General features: G+C 38.5%; 1 protein-coding gene across 6 annotated transcripts in view; it reads left to right on the plus strand.

The window, feature by feature from the left end:
- The window catches only part of HADHB (hydroxyacyl-CoA dehydrogenase trifunctional multienzyme complex subunit beta), a 44294-nt gene that overhangs the window by 21135 nt on the left and 1209 nt on the right, over window positions 1-21950 (plus strand). For all 6 annotated transcript variants that reach the window (XM_049095436.1, XM_025454457.3, XM_025454459.3 and 3 more), the window contains 10 exons: window positions 3319-3418; window positions 11927-12014; window positions 13959-14146; window positions 14468-14648; window positions 15810-15931; window positions 18420-18499; window positions 18577-18624; window positions 19513-19600; window positions 19928-20002; window positions 20359-20523. In XM_049095436.1, coding sequence (XP_048951393.1) covers window positions 3319-3418; window positions 11927-12014; window positions 13959-14146; window positions 14468-14648; window positions 15810-15931; window positions 18420-18499; window positions 18577-18624; window positions 19513-19600; window positions 19928-20002; window positions 20359-20523 — 1135 coding nt within the window. The remainder of the gene's footprint in view (window positions 1-3318; window positions 3419-11926; window positions 12015-13958; window positions 14147-14467; window positions 14649-15809; window positions 15932-18419; window positions 18500-18576; window positions 18625-19512; window positions 19601-19927; window positions 20003-20358; window positions 20524-21950) is intronic.

Genomic DNA, 21950 nt, shown 5'->3' on the forward strand with positions numbered 1-21950 from the left:
TCTGATGCTGGCACCCTTTCTGATTATGATCCCAGACTGATGCTTTGCAAGTTTTTCCACAACTTTTTGTTTTAAAAACTGTCAAATGTAAAATAAAATTGAAAGAATAATACAGTGAACACTTAAGTACCTTCCATTTAGGTTTAATCGTTGTTAACCGTTTTGCCATATTGGTTGTATCTATTGGTTTGAAGCATTTGCCAGTAAGTTACAGACCTCTTGAAACTTCAGCCTGAAATATTTCAGTGTTTATTTCCTAAGAATAAGGATCTTCTCTACTATCCAGGATGTCATTACAGTGGCTAAGATAATAATGATGATCCCGTTACTTCTAATGTTCAGTTCATAGTCAGATCCCCCATATTTGTCTCCAACAATGTCTTTCAGTAGTTTTCCCCCCCCAAATCAGGACCTAGTTGAAGTTCACATTACAACTGGATATGTCTCTCTAGTCTCTTGAATTTAGAATGTTTTCTTCCCCCACCCCCGTCTTCCCTGCCCCCACCTGACAATGACTTTTTGAAAACTAGGCCACCTGTCCCATAGGAAGTCCCATGTTCTGGATGTTTCTTCTTGGTGATATTTTAACTTTTGAATTTCCTGTAAACTAGAAATTAGTTCTAGAAGCTTGATTAGATTCAGGTTAAACATTTTTTTGGTAAGAATGCTTTAAAGCACATGGTATTTTGTCATGTCATTAGGCACAGGATGTGTGATGATGCTAAATCTAACCACTCAGTCATGGTGGTCAGATTGCCAGTTCTTTTGATTATAAAAGTACTTTTTTTTTTTTCTTTTGCAATAGTAAGTAATCTGTAAAGTGATACAGTAGCACCATGTGAATCTCCTGTTCCCCAGCAATCTTTCACTAAGTGGCTTTTGCATTCATTGATATTTTTGCCTGGGCCATTTATTACATTAGAGGTTAAAAATTTGTGATTTTTTCCTAATTATGTTACTCCTGACATTTATTGGCTGGTATTTTTCTAGAAGGAGCAATGAAATTTCTTTCTTTCTTTTTATTTATTTATTTTTTTAAGTGATGAGGACTTACGAATTTTTGTTGTGGTTTTTTTTTTAAGATTTTATTTTTGTAATCTCTACACCCAATATGGGGCTCATAGCCCCAAGATCAAGAGTTGCATGCTCCACCAACTGAGCCAGCTAAGTGCCCCATTTTATTTATTGTGTTACATACAGCTAAGCTTAATCGTTGTTCTTTTTGAAGGTCACACCTTTTATCTGTGGGTACTCCTTCGAGTTGTTTCTTTTTTTTAAATAAATTCTAACACTCAGTGTGGAGTTTAAAATCTGAACCCAGAGATCAAGAGTCACATTCTCTACCAACTGAGCCAACTAGGCACTCCCGAGTTGTTTCTTATGTCACTTTTTTTAGTATAATATTTCCTGAGGTATAATTTGCATATAATAAAATGCACAGACTTAAGTGTGTAGTTTGATGAGTTCTGACAAATGTATGTTTCTGGTTTTGATATCTATTCTATTAGTCTTTGAATGCTGTCTTATTTTTGGGACAAAAAATAACAGTGAGGTTCACTTTGTACTTGCCTTGTCTTAGACCTGGCTTCAGTCATTTTTTTAAAAAATTGATTTTTGGGATGCCTGGCTGGCTTAGTTGGTAGAGGATGGAACTCCTGATCTTGGGGTTGTTAGTTCAAGACCCATGTTGGGTGGAGAGATTACTTAAAAATAAAATCTTAATGAATGAATGAATGAATCCTTTAATGGGCAATGGCATTTAGAAACCAAGTCTGAGGAGCACCTGGGTGGCTTATTCAGTTAAGCATCTGCCTTCGGCTCAGGTCATGATCCCAGGGTCCTGGGACTGAGTCCTGTTTCGGGCTCTCTGCTCAGTGGGGAACCTGTTTATCCCTCTCCCTCTGCCTGCTGCTCTGCCTACTTGTGGTTTCTCTGTCAAATAAATAAAATCTTTTTTTTTTTTTAAGATTTTATTCATTTTTTTATTCATGAAGACACACAGAGAGGCAGAGACCCAGGCAGAGAGAGAAGCAGGCTCCATGCAGGGAGCCCGATGTGGGACTTGATCCCAGGACTCCCAAGATCATGCCCTAGGCCAAAGGCAGACACTGAACTGCTGAGCCACCCAGGCATCCTCAAATAAACAAAATCTTAAGAAAGAAAGAAACCAAGTCTGAGTTCAAGATGGGCTCATTTCTTTCCTACTGGAGACTGGAATGTTACTGCTTTTAGTCTCTATCCGTGGCCAGAGCTAGACAGGTGTGTGTGTGTGTGTGTGTGTGTGTGTGTGTGTGTGTGTGTATAGCTTAAATCATATGTTTATATTGATATTCCAAATTTAAATTTAATATACCTGGGATATTACCTCCACTCTTTGATTTTATATCTCTTTTTTCCTCTTTTGACTGAATAGGTTCTTTTTTTTTTTTTTTCCCTAAGATTTTATTTATTTACTCATGAGAGAGGCAGAGACATAGGCAGAGGGAGAAGCAGGCTCCATGCTGGGAGCCCGATGCGGGACTCGATCCCTGATGCTGGGATCACACCCTGAGCCTAATGCAGACGCTCAACCGCTGAGCCACCCAGGCGTCCCTAAAACTTAGATTCTTACTAACATTACTGTGTTTATGTATGTTTTATCTTTGTCCAAATTATTTTTGATTCTTCTTATTTAACTTTTCATTACCAATTGAACATCAAATGTTATTTATTTTTAAAAAGATTTTATTTTGAGAGAGAGAGCATACATGTGCTTGACTAGGGGTAGAGGCAGAAGGAGAGAAAGAATCACAAGCAGACTTCACGGTGAGTGCAGAGCCCGTTATAGGGCTTGATTTCACAACCCAGAGGTCATGACCTGAACTGGAATTAAGAGTCAGACATGAAACTGACCGAGCCACACAGGTGCCCCTAAATGTTGACTTTATAAATTATTCATTCATTTCTTCTTTGATAAGGTGTCACATGCTTGTTGAATTAAGGAAAAGATATAGTCTCTTTTTGGGACGCCTGGGTGGCTCAGTGGTTTAGCGCCTGCCTTTGGCCCAGGGTGTGATCCTGGAGTCCGGGGATTGAGTTCCACATTGAGCTCCCTGCATGGAGTCTGCTTCTCCCTCTGCCTATGTCTCTGCCTCTCTCTCTCTCTCTCTCTCATGAATAAATAAATAATATCTTAAAAAAAAACAAGATACAGTCTCTTTTAAATTCAAAGCTAACCTTTTAAAAGAAGTACAGTGTTTTATCTGATGATCTATGGCACTATCTTGATTTATGAAATGTTTTTTTTTTTTTTTTTTTGCTTTGGACTTCAACTCTCAGGGGTTTGTTGCACCGGACCAATGTCCCAAAGGATGTTGTTGATTATATCATCTTTGGCACAGTTATACAGGAAGTGAAAACTAGCAATGTGGCTAGAGAGGTGAGTAAAACAAACTTTATAGTGTTCAAAGAGATTAATAGGAGAATCAACTTAAATTTCAATTAACAGAATTATTCTTTAAAAGTTATTAAAATTTATTAAAGCTATATTTGACTTCAAATGTGACTTTATAATTTGAATAATGAATGTTATTTAATATTTAAGAGTATTATAAATCGAATGACATGCTATCCTAGTGTATATTTATTCTATACCATAAATCAAGTCGATTATTTGAGCGGCTTTGGGATATATGTTCATTTGTTTCTTAGAATAATAGAACTTATGGCAAAGTATGGCTAAAGTGACTTTTAGTGCAGAGATAAAAAGCTTCTAGGACAAACAGAAACTAAAAAGAATTTGTTGTCATCAAACCAGCCCTACAAGAAATATTAAAAGGGATCCTTTAAGTGAAGAGAGAGCCCAAAAGTAACATAAACCAGAAAGGAACAGAGACAATACACAGAAATAATGACTTTACATGTAATACAGTGGCACTAAATTCATATTTTCAATAATTACTGTGAATGTAAATGGGCTAAATGCTCCAGTCAAAAGACACAGTATCAGATTGGATAAAAAAAGTAAGACCCATCGATATGCTGTCTGCAGGAGACTCATTTTAGACCCAAAGACACCTCCAGATTTAAGGTGAGGGGATGGAAAACCGTTTATCATTCTAATGGACATCAAAAAAAGCTGGGGTGATGATCCTTGTATCAGACAAATTAGATTTTAAACCAAAGACTGTGGGCAGCCCCGGTTGGCCCAGCGGTTTGGCGCCGCCTGCAGCCCAGGGTGTGATCCTGGAGACCCAGGATCGAGTCCCACATCGGGCTCCTTGCAGGGAGCCTGCTTCTCCCTCTGCCTGTGTCTCTGCCTCTCTCTCTCTCTCTCTCTCTCTCTCTGTCTGTCTCTCATGAATAAATAAATAAAATCTTTAAAAAAAAATAAAAATAAATAAACCAAAGACTGTAATAAGAGGTGAGGAAGGATACTATGTCATAATTAAAGGATCTATCCAACAAGAAGATAAAGAATTGTAAATATTTATGTCCCTAACATGGTACAGCCAGTTATATAAGCCAATTAATAACAAAATTTAAAAAAATATCAGTAATAATACAATAGTAGTAGGAGACTTTTACACCCTACTCACTGCAGTCAAAAGATCATCCAAGCTGAAGATTGACAAGGAAACAAGGGCTTTGAATGACACATTGGACCAAATAGACTTCACAGAACATTCTATCCTAAAGCAACAGAATACACATTCTTCTCGAGTGCACATGAAACATACTCCAGAATAGATCACATACTGGGTCACAAATCAGGTCTCAACTGGTACCAACAAATTGGGATCATTCCCTACATATTTTCAGACCACAATGTTCTGAAACTGGAACTGAGTCACAAGAGGAAATTTGGAAAGAACTCAAGTACGTGGAGGCTGAAGAGCATCCTACTAAAAAATGAATGGGTCAATGAAGAAATTAAAGAAGAATTAAAAAAACTCATGGAAACAAATGAAAATGAAAGCACAACTGTTCAAAACTTTTGGGATGCAGCAAAGGTGGTCCTAAGAGGTAAGTATATAGCAATACAAGCCTTTCTCAGAAAAAAAGAAAGGTCTCAAATACACAGCCTAACCTTACATCTAAAGGAGCTGGAGAAAGAACAGCAAATAAAGCCTAAATCTAAAAGAAGAGGAGAATTAAAGAATAGAAACCAGTGAAATAGAAACAAAAAGAACAGTAGAAAAGATCAACAAAACTAAGAGCCAGTTCTTTCGAAGAGTAAGATTGATAAGCCCCTGGCCAGACTTATCAAAAAGAAAAGAGAAAGTACCCAAATAAATAAAATCATGGATGAAGAAGGAGAGGTCAGAGCCAACACTGAAGAAATACAATTATAAGAACATATTATGAGCAACTATATGCCAACAAATTAGGTAATTTGGAAGAAATGGATGCATTCCTAGAGATGTATAAACTACCAAAACAGAAATAGGAAACCTGAACAGACCCATAACTAGCAAGGAAATTAAAGCAGTAATCAAAAACCTCCTAACAGAGTCCAGGGTCAGATGGCTTGCCAAGGTAATTCTACCAAACAGTTAAAGAAAAAGTAATATCTTTTCTTTTGAAGCCATTTCAAAAAATAGGAATAAAAGGAAAACTTCCAAACTTTTTCTATGAGGCCAGCATTGCCTTGATCCCAAAACCAAAGACCCCAGTAAAAGGGAGAATTACAGACCAATATCCATGAACATGGATGCCAAAATCTCACCAAAATACTAGTCAGTAGGATCCAACAGTACATTGAAAGGATTTTTTACCATGGCCAAGTAGGACTTCTTCCTTGGCTGCAAGGGTGGTTCAACATCTGCAAATCAATGTGTGATACACTACATTAATAAAAGAACCGCCAAGAACCATATCCTCTCAGTAGATGCAGAAAAAGCATTTGACAAAGAACAGCATCCTTTTTTGATTAAAATTCTTCACAGTGAAAAAAAAAAATTCTTCACAATGTGGGGATAGAGGGAATATACCTCAATATCATAAAAGCCATATATGAAAAGCCCACAGTGAATATCATTCCCAGCGGGGAAAAACAGAGCTTTTCCGCTAAGGTCAGGAACACAGCAGGGATGTCCACTATCACCACTGCTGTTCAGCATAGTGCTAGAAATCCTAGCCTCACCAATCAGACAACAAAAAAATAAAGGGCATCTGAATCAGCAAAGAAGTCAAATTCTCATTCTTTGCAGATGACACGATACTCTATTTGGAAAACCCAAAAGACTCAGACCCCAAAATTGCTAGAACTCATATAGGAATTCAGCAAAGTGGCAGGATATGAAATCATTGCACAGAAATCAGTTACATTTCTATACACTAACAATGAGACGGAAGGAGAAATTAAGGAGTCAATCCTGTTTACAATTGCACCCACAACCATAAGCTACCTAGGAATAAACCTAATGAAAGAGTCAAAACATCTGTACTCAGGGGATCCCTGGGTGGCTCAGTGGTTTGGCGCCTGCCTTTGGCCCAGGGGGCGATCCTGGAGTCCTGGGATCGAGTCCTGCAGTGGGCTCCCGATGCCTGTGTCTGCCCCCCCCCCGGGTCTATAATTAATAAATAAATAAATAAATAAATAAATAAATCTTAAAAAAGATCTGTACTCAGAAAACTAGAGTACTCAAAAAACTAGAATACTCATGAAAGAAAGTAAACAAGACACAAAGAAATAGAAAAACATTCCATGCTCACAGATTGGAAAAACAAATATTGTTAAAATGTCTATGCTACCTAGAGCAATCTATATGTTCAGTGCAATTTCTATCAAAATAACCATCAACTTCACAGAGTTAGAACAAATAATCCTAAAATTTGTATGGAACCAGAACAGCCAAAGGAATGTTGAAAAAGAAAACCAAAACTGATGGCATCACAATTCTGGACTTCATGTTGTATTACAAAGCTGTAGTCATCAAGACAGTATTGTACCAGTGCAAAAACAGACATTAGATCAATGGAACAGAATAGAGAATCTAGAAATGGACCCTCAGCTCTGGTCAACTAATCTTTGACAAAGCAGGAAAGAATATCCAATGGAAAAAAGTCTCTCCAACAAATGATGTTGGGAAAATTGGAAAGCCACATGCAGAAGAATGAAACTGGATCATTTCCTCACACCATATACAAAAATAGACTCAAAATAGATGAGAGAAGACCTAAATATGCGACAGGAATCCATCAAAATCCAGAGGATGCTGTACTTTGCCAAACACTTTTTCTGCATCCGTTGAGATCGTATGGTTCCTGTCCTTTATTTTGGAGAACATAGGCAGTAACCTCTTTGACCTCAGCTGCAGCAACTTCTTGCTAGACATGTCTCCAAGGACAAGGGAAACAGGCAAAAATGAACTATGGGGACTTCATCAAGATAAAAATCTTTTGGGCAGCCCCAGTGGCGCAGCAGTTTAGCGCCACCTGCAGCCCAGGGCGTGATCCTGGAGACCCTGAATCGAGTCCCACGTCAGGCTCTCTGCATGGAGCCTGCTTCTCCCTCTGCCTGTGTCTCTGCCTCTCTCTCTCTCTCTCTCTCTCTCTGCATCTCTATGAATAAATAAACACAATCTTAAAAAAAAAAAGATAAAAATCTTTTGCACAGCAAACAGTTGACAAAATAAAACAGCCTACAGAATGAGAGAAGATATTTGCAAATGGCACATCATATAAAGGGCTAGTATCAAATATCTTTAAAGAACTTATTAAATTCAACATCCGAAGAACAAATAATCTAATCAGGAAATGGGCAGAAGACATGAACAGACATTTCTCCAAAGAAAACATAACAAATGGCCAACAGACACAGGAAAAAATGCTCAACATCACTCAACATCAGGGAAATCCAAATCAAAACCACGAGATACCACCTCACACCAGTCAGAATGGCTAAAATGAAGTCAGGAAATGACAGATGTTGGTGAGGATGTAGAAAAAGGGGAGCTCTTTTACACAGTTGCTGAGAATGCAAACTGGTATAGCCACTCTGGAAAACAGTATGGAGGTTCCTCCAAAAGTTGAAAATAGTTACCCTATGAGCCACCAATTGCACTACTGGGTATTAACTCCAAAAATATCTAAGTGATCTGAAGGAGTGCCTACACCCCAGTGTTTATAGCAGCAGTGTCCACAATAGCCAAACTATGGAAAGAGCCAAGATATCCATCAACAGATGAATGGATAAAAATGATGTGGTATGTACATACGTACACACACACACACACACAGACTAGCCATAAAAAAAAAAAGGAAATCTTTATTTGCAATGATGTGGATGGAAGTAGAGGATATTATGCTAAGTGAATTAAGTAAATCAGAGAAAGACAATATGATCTCACAAATATAAACTTTAAGAAACAAAATAGGAAAAAAAAGAAATAAAATAGGATCATAGGGGAAGAGTTAAAAAGGATGAAAACAGAGAGGGAGACAAATATAAAAGACTCTTAATCATAGGAAGCAAACTGAGGGTCACTGGAGGGCAGAGGGTGGGAGATTGGGGTAACAGGGTGATGGACATTAAGGAGGGCATGTGATATAATGAGCACTGGGTGTTATGTACAACTGATGAATCACTGAACTCTACCTCTGACACCAGTATGTAGAATAATTTAAATAAAATAAATGTTGAAAAGGAAAAAAAATGACTTGGTAATTTTATTGTGGCTACTAATTAACTTAAAATTTCAACATCATGCAAAGAACTTATTTCATAACATTGTTTTTGTTGGAAGCAGCCTTTCTTATTCATTTATTTCCATTAACTAGATGACACATAGGGTGTGGTAACAGTTTCACAGGAGTTTACTTTTACCCTAGTTGGCATAGCTCCAGGCAGTGTTTATTGGTGGCAACTGAGATAATAACAGACCTTGAAACTTCAGTGACATACTCTACAGGGATTTCATAGTGAACAGTCCAAACACATTTTCTGGGTTGTGTTTCAATTTCTGTGATTGTTTGGATAAAGTTGACTCCCAAGCACATCACAGTGCACTAAGCATTCTGTTTGTTTGCAGTTTTGTGCCTGCCATATCACCATGTTCAGTATGGCTGTAGGGGCAATGATGTCCATCACTGTCAGGAGGGAAAATGAGCACACAAAGTATTGGTTCTGCCCCACAGTTTTACCTGCCAGTAAATGTTAACATTGCTGAAGGTCTGACATTCCGTAAGCTTACAGAATCAACTGTATAATGTTAGAGAGGCCAGGAAGAATTAAGAACACAAAGGATTTTTGGGGTTTTTTTTCCCCATTCTGATTTGTTTTGTTTTGTTTTTCCTTAGGCTTTCACATTTCTGTGTTGAATATGACAATTTTATGATTGCATCAAGCTATTCATAATATATTTTCAACTTCTATATTCTGAAAGAAACAAAATAACTTACAAGAGTCCTTGAAAAGTAAATACTGTTTCAGTTTTCTCCGTGCTTCTTTTCTATCCTAATCTGTAAAGCCATCATGTTTCTCCCTAAATTTTGTCTGAAGATTTTATATCTGTATGGCAAATCTCAGCTATTAATTGACCAGCAGTAACTTCCCTCTCCCTGCCCTATACTAATACCAGTTGCATTGTGGACCTGGTGATTTTTGTAGTGGCTTCAAGGAAAGGCAGTGTTGGGGGCTATGTTACAAGGATCTCTATAGTTGTATTGTAACCTAAAAGTTATGTGACTTCCAGCTAGAAAACTTTTTAAGAACCTGTTATCTGTATTAATAATGTTCATAGGAAAAAAAATAATGTTCATAGGAAATCCTAAAGGCTCTGATGCTGAGTTCCCATGAGTCTGACTTTACTGAAAGGCCTCTGCTTATTTCTTTGCTCTACTTAACTAAAAGGCATCTTTCCCCTTTTCCCTTAGTATGCTTATCTAGAGCCTAGGCTTACCTTGAGAGCTGTTCAAGCTTTAAATAGAAGCATGTGGACAGGATTCACCAGAAACCACTTCTATTTAAAGCTCTTTCAGTTCTAAGAGCCAGCTGGGGCCAAGGGTGTAACACATGCTACAAAGGACCTTGTGAGGATTAGGCCGTGCGACCTGAGCGCCCTTTACCCTTGCCCCACTGGTGTGTTCTCCTCCCCCACCCCTTGGAGATTTGCTGTTTTGCTCCTTTTGAATTAGGTCTACATAGAGAGGCTGATGTGCCATTGCCAGGGTATAGTGTTCAGCAAAGCAGGTTGGGTACATCGTATTGAGACTACCAGGAAAGATAAGAATAAGGTTATGTTGCATGTATACTACTGTGACACACTTCTATTTCTATAGATGATGGAATATAGGGAGTGTAAGTATAATAGTAAAAGTCAGTGAAGAAACATGGACTTTCGGGTGCCTGGGTGGCTCGGTCAGTTAAGCATCTGTCTTTGGCTCAGGTCATCATCCCAGGGTCCTGGGATTGAGCCCTGTCAGGCTCCCTATTCAGCGTGGAGTCTGGTTCTTCTCCCTCCTCCTGCCTCTCCCCTGGCTTGTGCCCACTCTATCTCACTCTCAAGTAAATACATCTTAAAAAGAAAGAAACACGGAGCCTCCTTAATCTAGACTTTGGAAACATGTTTACCAAATTACCAGAAATCTTGGATTCTGAGGACAGTTAGTTTCAGAAAAAGGCCACTAAAAAAGAATTCCTTTAAAGGGAACCCAAATCTTGTGGTAGATAGTGGAGGTAGTGGTTGGGGTGGGGACAGTGAGAGTATTTTTTTTTTAAGTATAACATTAATATTATAAAAATATTGTATCTGTGCATTTTTTATATATGCGAAAATGGAATCAGGCATTGTTTGATTTTTTTTTAGCAGCATAATTTGCCCCAATTAATAGTACAATGAAATAATAGATGTCTTCATTTCATGTTTGACACTTACTGTGCCATCATAATAGAGGCCATTTTGCAAGATGAATGGAGTGCCTCAGTTCTTGTCAATACCCCTCAAGTTGTTCTCTTTTGAAACACCTGTTGTGTCATCATCCTGGACAGTTTTCTCTTTTTCTAGTTATTTAGCGGGTCTCACTCTTATTTGTCAGAGGCTCACTTGGGGCTCATGCGGTTTTGCAAAGTTTCTTTCATCAACTTGAACTCCTGTGTATTGGCAAGCTTTCCAGTTTGACTTTGCATTGGATCTACAGTGTGCTGTGTGAAATATGGGATGGTCACTAAGACCAACTGGCAGTGAGAGGAATGAGCAGAGAGTGGGCAGAGACCTGAGTGGGAATTTTGCTTATGAGTAGTTCTTTAGAAATCGCTTTCTAGGGTCTCCTGGGTAGCTCAGTCAGTTAAGCATTTGCCTTCAGCTCAGGTCATGATCCTAGGGTCCTGGGATCGAGTCCCACATTGGGCTCTCTGCTCTGCAGGGAGCCTGCTTCTCCTCTTCCCTCTGCTGCTCTCCCTGCTTGTGCTTACTCGCTGTTTGTCAAATAAATAAAATCTTAAAAAAAAAAAAAATCACTTTCTGGTTTGATGACTTGTGCTTTGCCACCAAGCCTTTCTTACGACTATAGGAGCAGATATAGGAGCAGAGATTGTGAGGGATCCTACTCCATGATATGTTTCATCATTACATCAAGTGTATTTAACAGTTTATTACTGTATTTGAAAATTTAAATTAAAATCAAATTATATATTGATATCCTTGAAGCCTTGGAGCAATGCTTGACTAAGAAGTTAGGTGACTTTCATAGAAAGGTGTTGTAGCCTGTTTACCACACTAGACACCGGCTGTCAAGAATTTTGCAGTGTTTGTTAATTAATGGTACATGAAAAATGAGTAAGCCATTTCTGTGATGGGTTTAATTTTATTCTGTATATTACTCTATAGAATATTAACTTCAAACCGTTTTTCTGATTTACCACAAAGAGAACTGGTGCTCAAAGCATCATTTACAGGTAGTACTTCCTTTAGAAATGACCATTTCATTCATGTATTTCCTGAAGGCTGCCCTTGGAGCTGGCTTCTCTGATAAGACTCCTGCTCACACTGTCACCATGGCCTGCATCTCTGCCAACCAAGCCATGACCACAGGTATGTTTACTTGAAAATGGAAGGTACTTGGTTGTTTACATGATCATACAGTACTTTTAAAGAAGATTTATTTATTTATTTTAGAGAGAGAGAGCCTAACTCAGGGTTAGGGGCAGGGGGATAGGGAGAGAGTCTCAAGCAGGTCCCATGCTGAGTGCAGAATCTGACACGGGATGATCCCATGACCCTGAGATCACAACCTGAGCTGGAACCCAAGAGTTGGACACCTAAGTATACCACCAGACACCCCATAAAAAAGTACTCTTTACAGAAGCAAAGGATTAGCAAAGATCTCTAAATTTGACTCGTTTTTTAAAAATAAGGTCACATTTAACATTTTTTATTTTGACAGTATTTTTCAACCTTTTTCTTTCTCTCTGTACCTGCGGGACATAGCCATTCATGTAGTTTCTCCATCAGTAATGTGGCTGGCCACTACAGGGATTACCAGCTAGAAAAGTATTGTCTCTAGGAAGGTGTTTCTGGGTTTGAGGCATGAATAATTTATAATCTGCTAGATTTTAAAGTTAGGAAATTCTAACGTGATACTCCCCTGTGAAGATTGTGGCCCTAGCAATAAATCACTGCTACAAGGTATAGCTTTTTCCTTTCTACCCCCACCTGGCATTTTTATGATTAGTTACAAATTCTCCTAAAAGACCTTAGCAATATTATGGGACATTTTGTAGCATCAGTCCTTATTGTGAAAAGATAGGAAACCTGAAAGATGTCATAACTGTGTGCTCTCTTAATAATACGAAGGCCAGCTCAGGCAGCCTACCTCATGAGTGGCAGAGAATGATGCCAGAGGCCGTGATTAGGGGTATTCACCATTCTATGATGCATGTGACAACTTCCAGATAGAGCAACAGAATACTTGCCAGTGGCCATAAACACGAAGGGGGTCTGCCTTACATCTTCAAAAGCCAGACTTTCTCAAATTTGTAGTAGAAATTCCCATTGTAGGCAAAAAAAAAAAAAAAGAAAGAAAGAAAAAAGAAAACTAAACCTAGGAGTTTATAAAATCTTCATAATGTTCTGGTATAGAATATGATTTGTTTGAGAGTTGATCCAATGGATATTTCCAGAAGCTGGTGTCTACAGGTCTTTCCTTTAGTGCATTGAATATAGTTTAGTCATTCAAAAAAGTTATCTTAATCCCTTTGAAAAGATGAAAAACAGGGCACCTGGGTGGCTCCGTCGGTTAAACTTCTGACTCTTGGTTTCAGTTCCGATCATGATCTTCAGGTTGTGAGATAAAGCCCCACATTGGGCTCTGTGCTCAGTGGGGAGTCTGCTGGAGATTCTCTCTCTCACACCCTCTCTGCTCCTTATCCTGCTTGCATGCATGTGCACACTCTCAGATAAAGAAATAAAATATTTTTTAAAAGGGGGGAGGGGGAAGACTGGGCAGCTCAGTGGTTTAGCGCCTGCCTTTGGCCCAGGGCATGATCCTGGAGTCCCGGGATCAAGTCCTGCATTGGGCTCCCTACATAGAACCTGCTTCTCTCTCTGCCTGTGTCTCTGCCTCTCTCTCTCTCCCTGTGTCTTTCATGAATAAATAAATACAAATCTTTAAAAAAAATTTTTAAGGGATCCCTGGGTGGCGCAGCGGTTTAGCGCCTGCCTTTGGCCCAGGGCGCGATCCTGGAGACCCGGGATCGAATCCCACGTCAGGCTCCCGGTGCATGGAGCCTGCTTCTCCCTCTGCCTGTGTCTCTGCCTCTCTCTCTCTCTCTCTCTCTCTCATGAATAAATAAATTAAAAATCTTTAAAAAAAAAAAAAAAAAAAAAAAAAAAAAAAAATTTTTAAAAAGATGAAAAGCTTAATTATAGATGTTATATAATGCTGTCCTACAGTTTTTTAATGAAGAAGCTTAAATTATCAGTGATCTGTTAATTTCTGCAAAAGATGTTCATATACATGTCACCTGTACCCTGTAGGTGTTGGCTTGATCGCTTCTGGGCAGTGTGATGTGGTTGTGGCAGGTGGTGTAGAGTTAATGTCTGATGTCCCTATTCGTCATTCAAGGAAAATGAGGAAAATGATGCTTGATCTCAATAAGGCCAAGACTCTGGGTCAACGACTATCTTTACTCTCAAAATTCAGATTGAATTTCCTGTCACCTGAGGTAAGATTGTGAACTCTTATATAAAGATCTGTTTCCAAAGCATCCCACTGCAAAGATCTAGATTTAGGTAAGACAGCATGGGGTCAGTTATGCTTTAGTAGTTGTAGATTCTGTTAATTACAGGGAAGGGATAATTATTTGCTCAAGATGGGGAAAAAAAAGATTATAGTTATAAAATTTGATTTTGTGAGCCCTCCTTGGAGATGCCCTGCTCACAAAAAGCTTCTTCCATCTTGGTCTTGATTGACTTTCTCAGATAACTCTAGGTGTGGTATAACACCTGTTGACAGCATACCTGATGCTATATGGCTCCTTTCTCAGCTCCCTGCCGTGGCTGAGTTCTCCACCAGTGAGACCATGGGCCACTCTGCAGACCGGCTAGCCGCTGCCTTTGCTGTTTCTCGAGCGGACCAGGATGAGTACGCACTGCGCTCGCACAGCCTTGCCAAGAAGGCACAGGATGAAGGACTCCTGTCTGATATTGTACCCTTCAAAGTACCAGGTAAAATGGTTTGCTCAACTTTGTAAAGGAGAATGCTTTGTGCCACTTGTTAGAGAGTTCTGAATTGCTTCTAAAATTCCAAAAGTCCTGAATGACTTTTCAGTAAGTATTTTGGTTCTTTTTCCAGAATAGTCATTCTTAAACATGGAGTCAAGTTTCAATTTATGTTAACAGTAGGTCAGTGTTTCAAAAAAGTTTTTTTTTCTTTTAAGATTTTAGTTAGTTATTCATGAGAAACAGAGAGAGGCAGAGACATAGGCAGAGGAAGAGGCAGGCTCCATGCAGGGAGCCTGATGTGGGACTCGATCCCAGGACCCCAGGATCATGCCTTGGGCCGAAGGCGGATGCTTAACCGCTGAGCCACCCAGGCGTCCCAAAAAAGTTTTTGTAAGAGTCTGCTTTTAGGTCTTCCTGCTATATTTTAGTTCTTATGTATATGCCTATTTTAAAAATTCTTCCTTCATATGATTTCTGTATAGAATAGCCAAATGTGAATGAATATTTTATTTTATTTTATTTATTAATTTTATTTATTTTATTTTATATTTTATTTTATTCTATTCTATTTTTTTAATTTTATTTTATTTTATTATTTTAATTTAATTTAATTTAATTTAATTTTAATGAGTGACACACAGAGAGAGGCAGAGACATAGGCAGAGGGAGAAGCAGGCTCCATGCAGGGATCCCGATGCTGGGACTCGATCCCGGGTCCCTAGGATCATGTCCTGGGCTGAAGGCAGGCACTAAACCGCTGAGCCACCCAGGGATCCCCATGAATGAATATCTTAAGAAAGTAGGGTGTTCTTCTTTTGTTAGATCATTTATATTATTTCCCAGATGTCTTAAGAGTATAGTTTAAGTGTGCCTAGCTGGCTCAGTTGGTAGAGCATGTGACTCTTGATCTCAGGGCTCTCAATCAAGCCTCACATTGGGCGTAGAGATTAAAAAGAATGAAATCTTTTTTAAAAAAGTACAGTTTTAAATTTGATAGTGTCTTGAGAACTATAACAGACTTTCAGTAATATATATATGTATATATATTACTTTCAGTAATAACATTTTACATTTCATTTGTCATAATTTTTAGGACCTGTTTCTCTAGAGAAGATATATAAAGCTTATCGTTTCTTAGACTGAAGAAGTTCATGTTTTTTGTAGGAAAAGATACAGTTACCAAAGATAATGGCATTCGTCCTTCTTCTCTGGAGCAAATGGCCAAACTAAAACCTGCATTCATCAAGCCCTATGGCACGGTGACAGCTGCAAATTCTTCTTTCCTGGTAACTATGTTGTGCTCTATGTGTTCACTGGTAACCTTCACATTTGTGGTCTCAACAGAAAAACCTAAAGTAGATCTATTTTTATGTATCATGAATAGAAGCATAAAAATATAGTTATTATAAAAATATTAAAATGGAATCATTAAAAAAATGGAATTCTGCTTTTAAGGCCTTTGGAGTCACTTGATCCAGCCACCATTCTGATTCAAAAAGCTTTTCTCTTCAGGCATTTAGTCAGAAAACTTTGATTAGCTATGCTAGGCACTGGAGATAGAAAGGCCAGTGATTGTAATGCAGCAAGAAGATAGCAGTAAGCATAGGCTAACAGAAGACATGAGACCGGAAGAGCCCGGGAGGCTCCTCAGAGGAGGCAGCATTTGAGCAGCAAATCTTGAAGGAAGGGTACAAGCTAATTCAAGAAGTGTAATAAATACATTCTAAGTATAAAGAATAGCAAAGAGGTATGAGAACAAGGTTTTCTTTGGGGAGAAGCTTGGTTGGAGCATAGGATATAAATTTGGGTTGTATAAGATGTAGAAACTAGGCAGAGAGAGTGACAAGATATCTCTTCTAGCTCTGAATGTTAGAAAAATGATGCTTTCAGGGTGCCTGGGTGATGCAGTTGGTTAAGCATCTGACTTGGTTTCAGCTCAGATCCTGATCTCAGGGTTGTGGGATTGAGCCCTGCATCAGACTCTGTGCTCATCCCAGAATTACTTGAGATTCTCTCTTCCTGTGTCCCTCCCCAAGTGTGTGTCCTTTCTCTTTCTTTCTCTTATCTCTCTCTCCATCCCCACTCAGATCTTAAAAAAAAAAAAAAAAAAAAAATGATGCTTTCTATTGGCCCTCAAATTATTTTCCTGTAAGCAGTTTCTATAAGCATTTCCTATAAACATATGGAATAAATATATCTACCCTCATATTTTATGGTGGTGGTTGTTTTGGTCATCTGCATGTAGCTTCATATCCTTCCTTGGGTTTTTGGCTTCTCCTTAATTAAACATTCCTATGGATTATGCTTCTGTTCATAAGAGGTGGTTTCTCTTCTTCTGCTACTTTGGAGCAGTCTTCTAGATATAGTCCAATTGGTCAGTGTTTCTTTTACAATATATCTTCCATACCTGGACACAAAGTCTGGAAACATGGGCATATGTTGACATATTTGACTTTAAGTGACTGCTTAACGCCCACCCTTGGGCTAGGGGAAGGGTGCCTGGAGTGGTTCCAACAGGATGGTGTACCACCCCGTTAAACCTGAGTGGTGAAGGACTGGTTAAATAATCATTTCTCCAAAACTGAATTGAATGATATAGAGCCATATGGGCTGGGCTCTACTCCTACCAGATCTGAACCCCCCTGATTACTTCGGGGTATGCTAAAGATGTATGTTTATTCACTGAAAGTAAGAAACACATATCATCAGAGGCAGCACATAACAGATACATGGGTTTTGGGGAATATGTTAATGCACTACATTCATTGCAACTTTGCACAATAGCACATTGTATTGATGTCATGTCCATAAACCATTTATTGTGTATAGGTTATGTTTCCAGGCTTTATGGCCCCTCTGTTGGTGGTAGCTTCTTCGTCTCTTCAGGGTTACTAAATAAAAATACTGTAGAATGTGGTAAAAATTGTTTTGATGTCCTAAACTCTCAAGTAGTAAATTTTGGATTTTGTTTTGTTTTGTTTTGTTTTGTTTTGTTTGAGCCCCTTCTTTTGAAGTCATGGTAAAGGGCTCTTTTCCAAAGGTAGCTCTTTCTCTGAGCTTCTTGATTGTCAGTTGAGGAAAAGCATGTGGGGTGTGTCCAAGGAGGGAAAACCATGGTTCCGATGTTCTCAGCTACCAACCTGTTTCTTCTTCCATCTCACCTCAAAGCCTGTATTTCCTTCCATAAGCAGGAAGCAGCTCAGAAACAGTCCATAGGGTGCCTGGATGGCTCAGCGGTTGAGCATTTGTCTTTGGCTCAGGGTGTGATCCCGGGGCCCTGAGATGGAGTCCCACATCGGACTCCCCACAGGGAGCCTGTTTCTCCCTCTGCCTATGTCTCTGCCTTTCTTCTCTGTGTCTTTCATGAATAAATAAATAAAATCTTTAAAAAAAGAAACAAGTCCATAAAATCTAGAAATAAATAAGAAATTGTTTTAATTCATAAGGTTTCTTACCTTCTGTGCTAAAAGCAAAAATCTTTTGGCTTAAGCTTATTATGAATACATATTTCTAACGTTACCTATTCTCTTTGTCCATTTAGAAAATTGTGGTACTTTTAAACAGGTTTTTCTACCTTACTCCTTGAAAAAAATGGGTCAGTGTGGGTTTGAATTGTGAATTAATGATGGATAAAATGAAAAAGGGTTGTTTTGTAAAATCTCTGTGTAAGTATAATTAGTTGGTAGATTCAGGAACACTGCATAGAAAATGATTGTACAGAAAATTCAAGAAAGGCTGAAAAATTTAATGTTATTGTTCTGCTTAACATTTCAGACCGATGGTGCATCTGCAATGCTGATTATGGCAGAGGAAAAAGCTCTGGCCATGGGTTATAAGCCCAAGGCGTATTTGAGGTAAGGTAAATGTTCAAATAAATTGCCTTGGTTTCTTTATTTTCTTACTGAAGCTAACTCCTTTATTTTTCACCTAGGGATTTTGTATATGTGTCTCAAGATCCAAAAGATCAACTTTTACTTGGGTAGGTAGCAGTGTATATCCTTGGGCTATAATCAAAAGTTATTTGGTTACCCACAATTATTATATAGATTTTAAAATACATTAAGTTCTGATAGAGAACAGACAGAGGGTTGATGGAGGGAGGTGGGCGGGGGTTGGGCTAGATGGATGATGGGGGTGTTGTAAGTGATGAATCACTGACTTCTCCAGAAACCAATATTCCACTATGTGTTAACTAACAAAATTTAAGATTTTTTTTAAAGTACATTAAGTTTTGAGTTCATAATTGTTTTGTGTGTTGGATTTTTTTTTGGGCGTGTGTGTGTGTGTGTGTGTGTGTGTGTGTGTGTGTGTGTGTTGGCTTCTTAAAAATAATCCTTTATGTTGGCTTATCATTTTAAAGTTTGGGTTCTTTTTTTATTTTTTCCTATAGATTTCTACTTATGCATATACAATCTTGTATTATTTTTAAATTAAGATGTCATAAGCATTTTTTCATATTGCTGTATTGTCTCTGTAATGGCCTTTTATAAAAGCCCTCTAGTATTTGAATTGTCTCCTCCTCCCTCATGGCTCTACCCCCTCCATCATGTGCTTCAAACCAGTCATGCTCTTCCCTGTGTTCTGCCCTTTGCACCATGTGTTTTTCTAGTTCTTCACATTATTTGTTTGTTCTTCTCTTTCATCGTTCGTTTATTAACTGTATCCCTTACTCTAGAATATAAACTTCATAGGGACAGAGGCTGTGTCTTCATTTAGTTCACAGTCATAGCCCCCACACTTAATATTTGTGCAGCAGAATCCGAGAATGAGTGGAGGGCATTACAGTACCTTATGTAAAACTCAGCTTGGGGAGTAAGGAGTTCTTAGGTTAAAAATTCTTACATATTACTTATTTTCTTCTTTTTAGACCAACATATGCCACTCCAAAGGTTCTGGAAAAAGCAGGATTAACACTGAATGATATAGATGCTTTTGAATTTCATGAAGCATTCTCAGTAAGTTACTTAAAAGATTTATATCATAGGACTGTAATCATAAAAAATGTAGTCTGTTTTTGTGTGGGAGATCTAGGTGTGACTTAGGGAATGAGTAAAACACAAGGAGAGCTTTATATTTGAAGTACTGACCTACACTGTTGGAAGGGGCAAAAAGAGAGGTAATCCAGTGGTACGGTTTTGAAAACAGACCTCTGAGATGATCTCTAGAGGCCCTTCAAAAGTAGCAAGAATGGTTCCTTAGGAAAATTTCACTGAAAACTGATTTTAAAATCTGCTTAACTTTAATGACAAGGGACATTAATAACAAGGTTCTTTCCCTTGCAGGGTCAGATTTTGGCTAATTTTAAAGCCATGGATTCTGATTGGTTTGCACAAAACTACATGGGTAGAAAAACCAAGGTAAGTGGTTAAAAGTATACTTGAATTTCCAAAGCACTGTAATATTTGGAGTTTAGTTGACTGCTAATAAAACTATGAAGGAGAAACCTGCTCCTTACAAAGAATTTTATATTTCATTAAATGTATTTATTTCTTAGTTGAAGAATAGTTCTTGGAAATTCAGTTCTGATGTTAGATGAAAAATAAATGGTCCATGGCTTTCAGAATTGACCTAGAATTTCTTTCTTTACAGTAAAATAATATGTGATGTGTCTTAGTCATTCTCTCAGTCTCTGTTACCTTCCTGTTGGTAAGAGCCCAGCCTGATGCTTAAGTAAACTCATCATCATATTTGTGTTTGTTTTTGGGGGAGCCAGGTTGGGTCACCTCCTCTGGAGAAGTTTAACAACTGGGGTGGATCGCTGTCCCTGGGACACCCATTTGGAGCTACTGGCTGCCGGTTGGTTATGGCAGCTGCCAACAGATTACGGAAGGAGGGAGGCCAGTATGGCTTAGTGGCTGCCTGTGCAGCTGGTGGGCAGGTACGTCATAGCAGCTTCATAGGCGCTTCTGGAAAGTTGTTTTCTTGGAAACAAAAGAAGCTCATTCAAGCATGTTTCATTTAGTTAACTTTGAAACATTTTTAGAGCAATATTTCTGATGACAGAAAACTAGGGGAAAAAGCTGCCTATTTTGAGGGGGAGAGGGTACAACTTTAATTCAGTTAGTACTTTGGAAGGAGGATGGTTTTTAAACCTAAGTTATTTTTCTTCCTAAGATGTTTATATCATTTATTTTTTTAAGATTTTTACCTTATTTATTTGAGAGTGAGCACATGGCAGAGTGTGGGGGTAAAGAGCAGAGGGGGAGGGAGAGAGAATCCTAAGCAGACTCCTCACTGAGTGTGGAGCCTGAGGTGAAGCTTGAATCTCATGACCCTGAGATCATGACCTGGCTGAAATCAAGAATTGAATGCTTAGCCAACTGAGCCACCCAGGTGCCCCTGCGTTTTTTATTTTTAAAAGGAATACATCCTCATTATGAAAAGTGCAAAAAATCTATAGAAAATAATTAGAATTACCTATTATTCCTCTCAGCAGACACTATCATTATTAACATTTTGGTATATTTTCTCCTTTAATAATAAAATTTTACTCATTTATTTAGTTACCACGAAACCTTATCTATAAAATCTCTCCAAGAAGTAAATTATCTTTCTTGAAAACAAACTTACTTTATTTAATTGGAAAATTCATTTTTTTCTTGACAGACACAGCTTCCTACCTGTTACAGCATTTCGCTCTGAGAATAAAATCCAGGAGGAGGGCTGATTATAATCTCCCCCCCCCGCCCCCAACGCTGATGGAAACAGATATGGTTTTCTTCCAGATTATAAAAACTTTCTGTTGCTAATCAAGATGAATAAAGGACGCCTGGGTGGCTCAGCGGTTGAGTGTCTGCTTTTAGCTCAGGGTGTGATCCTGGGGTTCCAGGATCGAGTCCCACATTGGGCTCCCTGCGTGGAGCCTGCTTCTTTCTCTGCCTATGTCTGTATATCTCTCTCTGTCTCTCATAGATAGATAAATAAAATCTTAAAAAAAAAAAAGAATAAATAAGGTATATGAGAATTTGAACAGGCTACACTTAGAAACCTTTATTTATGGCTTGCCTCAGAAACTTTGAAGCAATAAAGGGTCAGTTATTTGTAGGTTGCAGCATTTTAGACTTCACGATGAAAAGCATTTTTCAGTCCATGTAACTTCATCCACAGAAAACCATAGTTAGGACTGGAGCCCTCCCTTTTATCTTTCTGTGCCAGACTTAATCGAAGGAGATAACCAGTGCACAGTGCTGTGGTGAGTGGGGAGTCCACATAGGTTAGGGTCATGTGGTTTTGAGTGTGTGTTCCTTGATAGTTCATCTAGCACAGAGTAGAACACAATACTGGATGCTTTTGTGGATGAAGAAT

This window comes from Canis lupus, chromosome 17 (genome assembly GCF_003254725.2).
Source record: "Canis lupus dingo isolate Sandy chromosome 17, ASM325472v2, whole genome shotgun sequence".
Taxonomy (NCBI): Eukaryota; Metazoa; Chordata; class Mammalia; order Carnivora; family Canidae; genus Canis; species Canis lupus.